The following is an 11614-nucleotide window of genomic DNA, read 5'->3' as shown; positions in this document are numbered from 1 at the left end:
TCTCTTCCAAAATTCATTCGTATCAATGTTTTTCAAAACAACAATACATTTGGTTCATGGATTGAATGTGTAAGATACATTTCAAGGTCTGCTGCAGAGAGTCTTGGACGTTTGAAGTCTAGTCCTGCTCCCTTTGAAATATGACAAAATCAACATTAATTTATTCAAAATCTAGATGTTAATCATGTCCTTTATTATTGAGAGGAATAACTCATAGCCGTATGGCTGTAGTTCTGTTGATTAGACACATAAGGCCTACCTAACCATTTTAATCATGGAAATCCATGCTTAATAAAATATTAGTATACATTTTTTTTATCATATAAAATGAATAGAATTTCTTACAATGACAACAGGTGGAGACAGCATACAGGCGGTGTGTTGTGCGCCTCACCAATCACGACACAGAATGCAGCGAGGAGCAGCGGCAGCTGTTTTAACCTCACTTATGGATTCATCTATCTAACATTTTGAGCTGTGCATTTATTTTCAGATAGTTACCCATTTATTGCGTGACTATCGACCAGATCTAGAAACACCATCGGGAAATGTCACCGAGCGACTAGATAGTGCACTGTTGAGCGAAGTAGTCTGCCTGCCTACCTTTGAAGTCTACCCCGTTGCGCACTGGCTATACGCTTGGTCAGTCTGCCCGTCCGTATGCTTCTTGGTGAATGGGACGTTGTAAAACGGCATTAACCGAGTATTGTTGGATAAATGACTCACTCATGAAAGTCTCTTCGAGGTCTGCGGACAGAGCCAGCGGCTGTATGGGAAATGAATGTGGCCGGGAAACAGCTACCGGAACAGATAGAGCGTCCAGCCAGCCTCTTGGTTCCAACTTGGGCAAGTACAGGCTCTCTCTGCCTTTCTTTAACGTACTAAATATATATTTTGTTTAGTTTGTTTAATCAGATATGCCCCAGTTCCGCTGGAAAGAAAAGGTCAGGGTTTATACAAAATATCACATCAGTAGATCATTGCCCCATGGATGCTTGAGAAGCAGGAAGTAGGAGAATTATAATGAATATAAAGAAAGTTGTTTTTATTTGACCTTGACACAATCTATTCTGCATTCATTGCGTTCCTATATTGTTATTGGATGAATACTTCTGTTCCTATATGGCTTGTGGTTATCAATAATCGCCTATTTGTCCTCCTGCAACGCTATAGGTAAATAAGATGATCAAAGTAGGTTGAAGTTGTGATTAAAAAGTACATAATGAACCTTTACCCTATTCTCAACCTGCTTGTAGAGCATGTTTTGACAGTGGATTTAAAAGTTGATGTGAAAACAATCTTAACTTGAATTTGATTGGTCAACTCGGCCCTCCTGCATCAATTTAAATCATTTGTATTCTTTTGGGTTTCTGCAGTTCAGTCATGGCTGTGGCACTCTAATTTAGCCCAGTCAGAGGGCTGTAAGAAAACTCGGGAGTTGGTCCCCAAAGATATGGGATAAAAGGCTGGAATTCAGTTGGTGAGGGATTAATGTTCCACTATTCCTGCTAGTACTGTAGAGACCTTGAAGAGGAGGAATATTAAATAAATAGTTAAAATGTAAAAAGACTAAAAAGCAATACTTAAAAAAAAAACAATTTGGGGACCAACCAAGTGGTTCATATCTCAGTACTGTGGAATAAGAAAAGGGTACTATATTATAACAAATACTTAATTTAGTCAAACGTATGATTCAATTGTTGACAACACACTAGATTATGCATCATAACATCCATTGTCCACTGAGATCAAGGTTCAAGCCACCAGTCTGATATTTCAGTCCCTCCCCTCCCCCCTAACGTGACCTTAATGACCAATACAATACATGTTTTTTTTTTTACTTCTTAATAATTCCTCCTTATATTCTTCCATTATTGAAAGTGAATTTCCCCAATTTATTTGTTTCTATAAAACAACCCTCCAATATCGTACAGACCCGCAGTGATGAAAGTTGTATTTTTGATATAAGAGATCCACAGTTCCTACATCCATTTTTTTTTAATGTATAAATTAAATATTTATTTTGATATTACAGATGGTCAGTCCTTGCATCCATAGCTCTGCCTATACATTTGAGAGTGGTTACATTTCTCCAGACTCATCCCTCAGTTTTTTTCTTTCTACCAAAACAAAGGCAGGGTTGGCATTTTGTTATGGTTTCTAGGTTTAAAAGGTTGATATGACCTAATCATAAGTAGAGTGGTAACTTCAGACACACAAAAAAAGATAGTAGCGTATGAAACATTAGACAATAAAACATTCATACGAACAAAAGTGAATAACAGAAGCATTGTCTTCTGTTATGAATCTCAGTAATGATTAAAGGTGTTTAACCATTCATCTTCTTCCCACGGGATCAACAGCCCCTATTTCCACAGATGCTCTGGTTTTTTTTAGGATAATTACAGAGACAATTGGATGTCTGTATGCCATTTTGTTGTTTATATGTTCTAAATTGATTAGATGTTCTATTGCTTTTCAATGTGAGCCTCTAAACTGCCCTGGTCTGCCCTTTAAACTTTTTTAGAATTACGTTTACACTCTTTTTTTGAGATGACTCCATGTCCCACGTCCTATAGCTGTAGATTCAGCCATAAGGCTCAAGCCCAATGAATGGGAAAGATACTATCTGATCTAGTCATGTAAATGAGTTAAGTCTTAAGTGTCATGGGATGGGCCAACCTGGCGCTCATTAAGTCCCATCACTTCAGTTACATTCTCCAAGGAATGATCATCCATTGTGAGGTATATTAAATGTTCAACATTCCTGGCTGTAGTGCCAGAGGCCAACCAGTATCTGTACTATCAAACCATGTTCTAATCTGCCTTCAGCATCTGATCTTTTTGGTTATTATTCTTTAATGAAACACCTCCTTTGATTTATGCTGTAATGAAAACTGTGATGTACATGGGGGGGAAAAAAACCATGCAACTCCCTCTGGTCAAAGGCCTGGAGGTTCCTCTTAGCATGGAACATAATTACACCCCAGTGGAGTGTGAAAGTCGATGGAGTTGTAGCCAGGAAATCAATCAGGCTTAATATTAAACCATGTGAGTCCTACTGACGTTTCTGTTTGGAAAATGTCATATCCACAGCCACCTTGGTGGCTTTTAACTTGACTCTCTATTATACTGGCTGTAAGCGATGCAATCTCAACCAGATAATGATTCTCCTATATATGATTCCTATAAGATCACCTAGGCTGATAGCGATTTTAAATCCTTTCCTGAGATGTTTACTTATCAAATAAAAAAATGCAACTCCTCCACTGCATTGTTATTAGTGACCCACAACATTTTCATTTTGTTCTAAGGCAGAGACCTCATGAATTTGAATGATGTCCTATGCATTTCAAAATGAGATTTTTATTTTTTTAATCCTCCTTGCCTTCTCTAAAAATTGGATCTTTCCGAAGTGTTTGCGCACACCAGGTTCTACTGATTTGCATAATACCTGTTTAACCTCGCTGTCATATTGCTGATGATGTGTGATTATTGTTAATATTATATTTACTGTGTATCATTATGCTGGATTGTATTCCCCTTGAATTCCTGAATGATCACAGATCACAATAGGTGTACTTTTGGTGTAATTTTGACAGCCCCAAATTGTATTACAATTTAGGATATTCCCTTAAAATTGTAAACAGATTATGCTTGGCCCTCAACTGAGCATCGCTTCGCTGACATTATCCCTCGAGGGAAGGTTTGAATGACCTCCAACCAGAGGGAAAGTTTAAATGACCTCCAACCAGAGGGAAAGTTTAAATGACCTCCAACCAGAGGGAAAGTTTAAATGACCTCCAACCAGAGGGAAAGTTTAAATGACCTCCAACCAGAGGGAAAGTTTAAATGACCTCCAACCAGAGGGAAAGTTTAAATGACCTCCAACCAGAGGGAAAGTTTAAATGACCTCCAACCAGAGGGAAAGTTTAAATGACTTCCAACCAGAGGGAAAGTTTAAATGACCTCCAACCAGAGGGAAAGTTTAAATGACCTCCAACCAGAGGGAAAGTTTAAATGACTTCCAACCAGAGGGAAAGTTTAAATGACCTCCAACCAGAGGGAAAGTTTAAATGACCTCCAACCAGAGGGAAAGTTGGAATGACTTCCAACCAGAGGGAAAGTTTAAATGACCTCCAACCAGAGGGAAAGTTTAAATGACTTCCAACCAGAGGGAAAGTTTAAATGACTTCCAACCAGAGGGAAATTTAGGTCATGCATTTTCCCTTGACTTCCAGAAGGAGATAACTATTATTCAAACCTTTATGTAGTTCATCTGAGTTCATCTGTATCCACCTGAGTTCATCTGAGTTCACCTGTGTTCTACTGAGTTCACCTGTGTTCTACTGAGTTCACCTGTATTCTACTGAGTTCACCTGTATTCTACTGAGTTTACCTGTATTCTACTGAGTTTACCTGTATTCTTCTGAGTTCACCTGTATTCCACTGAGTTAATTTGTATTCTACTGAGTTCACCTGTATTCTACTGAGTTTACCTGTATTCTTCTGAGTTCACCTGTATTCCACTAAGTTAATTTGTATTCTACTGAGTTCACCTGTATTCTACTGAGTTCATTTGTATTCTACTGAGTTCACCTGTATTCCACTGAGTTCACCTGTATTCCACTGAGTTCATTTGTATTCCACTGAGTTCATTTGTTTTCTACTGAGTTCATTTGTATTCCACTGAGTTCATTTGTATTCTACTGAGTTCACCTGTATTCCACTGAGTTCATTATGATTCCAGACTGAGATCATAAAGGGAAACAGATGAAAGACCAAGCTTGACAAAAGCACTGATTACGACACCTACTAAGGACACCCAGTACTTTTCATGTATCCATATCCTTTTGTGAACATATCTATCCATTGCTGCATGTGAAATAGTGTGTATTTGCTTTAATAATTAATTATGACAAATGTTAAGAAAATGTTGAAAATGTAATAAAGTAATGCCTTTTCAAATAAGTTACGTTACACGTTATGTTGGCTGACGTTGTGGGGCGGCAGATAGCCTAGTGGTTAGAGCGTTGGCCTTGTAACCGAAAGGTTGCACGCTCAAATCCCTGAACTGACAAGGTAAAAATCTGCCGTTCTGCCCCTGAACAAGACAGTTAACCAACTGTTCCTAGGCCATCATTGTAAATATGAATTTGTTCTTAACTGACTTGCCTAGTTAAATAAAGGTTAAATAAAAAATGTAATAAAATACTTGACTCTATAAGCTACAATGTTTGATTCCCATACCGCTTTAGGAAGTAGATGGGATGCAATCTCTAGATAGCACAAATGTTTGATCCATACCTTTTTTAAAGTTGTAGAGGAGGGTCCCATTCTTTTTCAAAGACAGTTTGGAATTTAGGTCATGCATTTTCCCTTGACTTCCAGAAGGAGATAACTATTATTCAAAGCTTTACGTAGCGACTAAGGAAAAACGCATCTGGACAATATACATGAGAGGGGACACAAGACAATAATTATATCTGGCATCCTCTCTCTAGGGGATGCAGATGGGGTGAAAAGGAAGCGTAAATTGAATCTTGGCATCTTATTAGTGCAATAAGCCAATGACTGCAAATAATATCTACCTAAATGGAGGTTTTCACTATGTTTGTCCTTGGAGTTTTTTTTTTGTAGTAATGTACCACCAAACATGATGTTAACAAGCCCGAAAACAGCCACACATTAAAAACCACAGGGAAGTGGTTCAGTGTCGTAATGACAACATTGTGGGTGAATGGGTGAGGGTTGCTGAATGGACATGAATAAGAGCACTGCCACAATCTGTACAAATAAATAAGTATAAATGAATTAATTCATCAATAAAGTTCTCACCCCAATAGAAACATATTTTATAATAATAATTGGGTGGGTGCTTATATTTGTTCTATTTCACACGTGTAGAAGTACGTATTAATACACATGTGTAAATTGCAATGTGTTTTCTGCATATCCCAACTCCCTCTGAGACACCCTCGGAGAGTGGAGTCAAGACCAGGGTCACCATTGTCCAGCGTCCCTGGAGTGATTATAATTCAGTGACTTGCTCATGGGCACATCGGCAGATTGTTCACATTTTTGTCTTGGGGATTCGAACTAGCAACCTTTCGGTTACTGGCTCAACGCTCTCACCAAAGGCTACAATAACAACATTATGAACTGGGAGGAAACAGAGCTTGGCGGTGAAACAAAATATACTGTACATTAAATATTCATGACTTTCAGGATTCATGGTAACACTGGTCTTATCTTGACATAGAACAAATTTCTTCTGGTAAACAGTCCCACACCAGTGTCACAAATGATTACAGTGTTGAATAAATATTTCAAATAATAGATTATATCTATGAAGTGTTTATGTAAGAGGTCTTAAATGCTGATGCATTATGGGGCAGCTCATTAGGGTAAATACAGTAACACTTTATTTTACAGACCACTGCTTAGAACGTTACTTAGAAATGACTTATTAAAATGCTAATTACCTAATAACTGCACAGTAACTACACTTCCTTTTACAAACACCATGTTCCATCTGGTTCCAGGTAGGTAGCCGACAAATTGTTTTGAATCATTTTAATAAATTCCATCATCACAGATTACAGAATGATTATGGGGTTTAGTGGAGTACCGTTCATAGAAGTGAACACATAAGCTTGGTTCAAATACCCATACTAACATACTGTATATTACATACTTAATGAGTATATACTACATACTATATACTATTAGTTCATTTTAGTATACTGTAAACAAAAGGTATCCTTTCAGTTGAGTGTACTAGCGCTTCGCCTGTCTACCGGAAGTTGATGCTATTGTTATGCAACCTCTTGCTAGCTTGTTAGCATAACAAATGACTAGCTAAACCCTTCATAAATCCAGAGCATTGTCAGATGTAAGTCCAGAGCGTTGTCAGATTGTCCGTTCGTAAATTCAGAGTGTTTCGCTCTCGGAGCGTTCAGAGCACACACAGGACACTCTGGCCGAGGAGTAGGGTTGATCCGAGCTTTCAACGGCAGCCAAGCACCCAAGCTAACTGGCTAACATTGGCTAGCTACTTCCAGACAAAAATTAGAGAACACCTCACTCTGACTATTTTACTCGCCATAGCAGAGCTGGTTAGGCTGTTTTCATGTTATCCAGCGCGTTGGTGACTGTAACTGTGCTGCTGGCAACAATTGAATTTTTTTTGGCCTATGTTTACTGACACCAGCCATATTCAATGAGCATTCGTAAATTCATGAGTTATTCTGCGCGAGAGTGCTCTGAAATCGGAGTAGATAGCCGTTGAATCGCATGACTATAACACTTAGCTAAGAATTATGTAAATAATCAAGTCATTAAACTTTGGGTAGTTAGTTAAATAGCAGACAGTTAATATTCTGCCTGGCAAGTTCGATGTATTAGTAGCCAACTAACATTAGGTAACTAGCTAACATGTACATACTGCTGTAATGCTACGCAGTTCGTAAGGATAGTGTAGCTAACAATTTAATTTTTTATTTAACTTTTATTTAACTAGGCAAGTCAGTTAAGAACAAATTCTTATTTACAATGACAGCCTACCCTGCCCAAACCCAGATGACACTCCCTATGGAACTCCCAATCACAGCCAGATGTGATGCAGCCTGGATTCAAACCAGGTACTGCAGTGACACCTCTTGCACTGAGATGCAGAGTCTTAGACCACTGTGCCACTCGGGAGCACAAATGTAAGGGATGCTGCTACTCTATGAGAAAGCTTATTAGGTTTCCTGAAAACACAAATGGCATTAACAAAGATTACGAGTTTATTTTTCCAATTCTAAATAATTGAGATTTGTATGAGACTTTAACGTGAAGTTAATTCTTATGAAGTAACATGTGGTTGAAAACCTAAAAGTTCAACAAATGTTTGTAAACCTAAATAATATTACACAATTTAAAAAAAAATGTATTATCACCTGCGGTTGCGAACCCAGAATCTCAGCAGGGGAGATGAAGAAACACAAGTACATGATGGAGACCTATGACAAGATCGGAAGTCAGGGTGCATTCCATGTCTCTCTTCTCCCACCACCAGGGTTCTGGTTACTGGGTCTTGTGATGTGTGAAGTGAAGGGAGGCTTCTTGTTGTGAACCAACCTGGACTCAGGGGTAGACAGAACATAGTAACTGTAAATCTGTGACAGTCAAAGTATTATTATATGTTACGTTTCGTATGGTATGTATTCGTTTGTGGATGTCCGTCATACAATTCGTACGATATGTCATGAATTGGAATTCGTACAATATTTACGAATTTGTAATACGTATGATATGTGCGAATTCCAATCCATAGCTAGGTGGCTAAGTGGCTAACGTTAGCTAGGCTAGGGGTTAGGGTTAATGGTTAGGGTTAAGGTTAATGGTTAAGGTTATGGTTAAGGTTATTGTTAAGAGTTTGGGTTAGTGCTTTAGGTTAGGGGTTAAGGTTAGGGCTTAAAGTTAGGGTTAAGGTTATGGTTAAGAGTTAGGGTTAGTGGTTAGGTTTTAGGTTATGGTTAAAGCTAGGGTTAGGAGTTAGGTTAAAGGGTTAGCTAACATGCTAAGTAGTTGAAAAGTAGCTAAAATGCTAAAGTTGTCCGTGATGAGATCCGAACACACAACTTTTGGGTTGCCAGACATTCGCATATTGGGCCCACTTGTCCGTCCTGACCAACCACCCTCCTTCCATTTTTTTCCTTAAGTAACGTTCTGTCTTATGTAACCAAACATAACATCATACTATTTAAAAATGCAAAAAAGAGGTAACGCTGCTTTAGCATCAAGTAGGAAGACAAAGACAGGTCCTCATTAGACAAAAGGGTATAACTTATAGCGACCAAATGAAGTTGCAGCTGTGTAAAAACATAAAAAATCCAATTCTTCTAGCCCATTAGGGCAAAAAAGCAAGATATGGAACGACAAACAAGGCGTAGAAAGAATCCATGGAGGATATCATGTGAACAGAAGTAAAAGCACAACACTTTAGAGGGAAAGGAGAAAAAAAAGTTTGTCAAAAAAATACAAAAGCCTTTTTTTTTTTGTGAAGCAGCTCTTTGAGCTCCTGTTGTTAGTGAGAGAACTAGGTCACTATAGCAACACAGTAACTCAGGCAGGTAAAATGTAATTTTTTCTATCTATCTCAACAGACAAAATCTGGAATTGCCCTGCTGTATAACAAGGAGACCAGTAATACTTATGATGTCCGCCTAAAGCTGACAAAAGAGGTGTTGACCATACAGAAGCTGGATGTGGTTTGCACGAGAGGGGGTGACCGACAATTAAATGTAAGTACTGAGGCTTTACCTTGACATTAGGGGGTGGGTTTTCCCATACTTGGGTTAACCAGGCACACGTAACTAACACTTGAATCTCAAACTGGTATTTGTGCTCCTGTTACTCATTGTTCATTGACTTGAAATGACTTCAGTTCCGTTCACATTAATACCTATCCCCTGATGATGACGAGACCACAGCTGACTCAAGCTTTTCACATCCTGACACTGATGTGTATAGCTTACGATAGCTTATAGTTGGATGTAATGGGGACATGAAAGATGTGATTCACATTTAGCCTTAGTTGATATGCTTTGCGTCATACCTTTCTAAAGAAGCCACGCCCTCTTGTGTACATTCGTTTTAATATACTGTATTGAAAGTCTCTAAAATGGCAGGGGCGGATTGGCCATCTGGCAATTCTGGAAAATGGCAGATGGGCTGCACCATTTTTTGTTGGGTCTGTTAAGATTTACAAAGTCAAGTGTTTTATCATTTAGAAGAGATTATGGATAGTGAAACACGTAAAGGATGCCTAGAAAATGTAGAAAGAGCACATACTACATTGTCACAATTTTTTTTTTGGGGGGGGGGGGCGGCTAAAACCAGGATTTTGGTCAAACAGTAAAATGCATTATCATCATGATTCCGGTAATGAAAGTGTCTGCCCTGCCCCTGTGCCTGTTCCCTCGCTTGGGCCTGCTGCTGTGATGAGTGAGCCACTCTCCCTTGATGCGCTCAATAATTTTTTTTGTTCTGATTAACTTTTCAAAATGGAATTGCGGGAAAAACACAGCTTTGGAAGCTTCCTCACCTTGTCCCTGACAAAGAAAGGATGGTCTCAGCTTTCTGTTTGTACAGTGCCTTCAGAACACAGGAGGTTGGTGGCACCTTAATTGGGGACGACGGGCTCGTGGTCGGAGCGGAATGATATCAAATACATCAAACATGAGGCCATTCCATTCTCTCCATTATGTAACCTTTATTTAAGAAGGTAAGTCAGTCAAGAACAAATTCTTATTTACAATGACTGCCTACACCAGCCAAACCCAGACGACGCTGGGCCAATTGTGCACCACCCTATGGGACTCACAATCACAGCCGGTTGTGATATAGCCTAGATATGAACCAGGGTGTCTGTAGTGATGCCTCTAGCGACTGAGATGCAGTGCCTTAGACCACAGCGCCACTCAGGAGCCCCATAAGAGTGTAAGCCCTGTCTAAGCCAGGGAAGGGGCGGAGGGGGGTTCTTACTAAGCTTTATGGAACTGTTTTAAGGTCATACCAAGGATTCAGCTATTTGACTTTGAATATTAAGACTTCTTGAATTATCAAAAAATATATAAAAAAGTATTTGATGAAACATTATTCACCTCAAATATAAAATATATTTGGATTTGTTTAACATTTCTTGGTTACTACTTGATTCCATATGCGTTATTTAATAGTTTTGATGTCTTAACTATTATTCTACAATGTAGAAAATAGTAAAAATAAAGAAAAACCATAGAATGAGTAGGTGTTCTAAAATTTTGGACTGGTACTGTATATATGTGTGTGTATGTGTGTGTATATATATACAGTTGAAGTCGGAAGTTTACATACACTTAGGTTGGAGTCATTAAAACTCGTTTTTCAAACACTCTACAAATGTCTTGTTAACAAACTATAGTTTTGGCAAGTTGGTTAGGACATCTACTTTGTGCATGATACAAGTAATTTTTCCAACAATTGTTTACAGACAGATTCTTTCACTTATAAATCACTGTATCACAATTCCAGTGGGTCAGAAGTTTACATACACTAAGATGACTGTGCCTTTAAAAAGCTTAGGAAATTCCAGAAAATGATGTCATGGCTTTAGAAGCTTCTGATAGGCTAATTGATATAATTTGAGTCAATTGGAGGTGTACCTGTGGATGTATTTCAAAACCTACCTTAAAACTCAGTGCATCTTTGCTTGACATCATGGGAAAATCAAAAGAAATCAGCCAAGAACTCAGGAAAAAAATTGTAGACCTCCACAAGTCTGGTTAATTTCAAAACGCCTGAAGGTACCACGTTCAACTGTACAAACAATAGTACGCAAGTATAAACACAATGGGACCACGCAGCCATCATACAGCTCAGGAAGGAGACGCGTTTTGTTTCCTAGAGATGAACGTACTTTGATGCGAAAAGTGCAAATCAATCCCAGAACAACAGCAAAGGACCTCGTGCAGATGCTGGAGGCAACAGGTACAAAAGTATCTATATCCACAGTAAAAGGAGTCCTATATCGACATAACCTGAAAGGCCTCTCAGCAAGGAAGAAGCCACTGCTCCATAACCGCCA

At 38.7% G+C, this 11614-nt stretch overlaps 1 protein-coding gene across 1 annotated transcript in view; it reads left to right on the top strand.

Moving 5' to 3' along the window:
• Positions 1-424: 424 nt before the first annotated feature.
• Positions 425-11614, top strand: part of sntg2 (syntrophin, gamma 2) — a 376324-nt gene continuing 365134 nt past the window's right edge. The window contains exons 1-2 of the mRNA XM_014211539.3: positions 425-846; positions 9153-9290. Coding sequence (XP_014067014.2) covers positions 778-846; positions 9153-9290 — 207 coding nt within the window. The 5' untranslated portion in view covers positions 425-777. The remainder of the gene's footprint in view (positions 847-9152; positions 9291-11614) is intronic.

This window comes from Salmo salar, chromosome 09 (assembly GCF_965601325.2).
Source record: "Salmo salar chromosome 09, fSalSal1, whole genome shotgun sequence".
Taxonomy (NCBI): domain Eukaryota; kingdom Metazoa; phylum Chordata; class Actinopteri; order Salmoniformes; family Salmonidae; genus Salmo; species Salmo salar.
The sequence above is the reverse complement of the archived record's forward strand: the minus strand, read 5'-3'. Positions and strand labels throughout refer to the sequence as shown.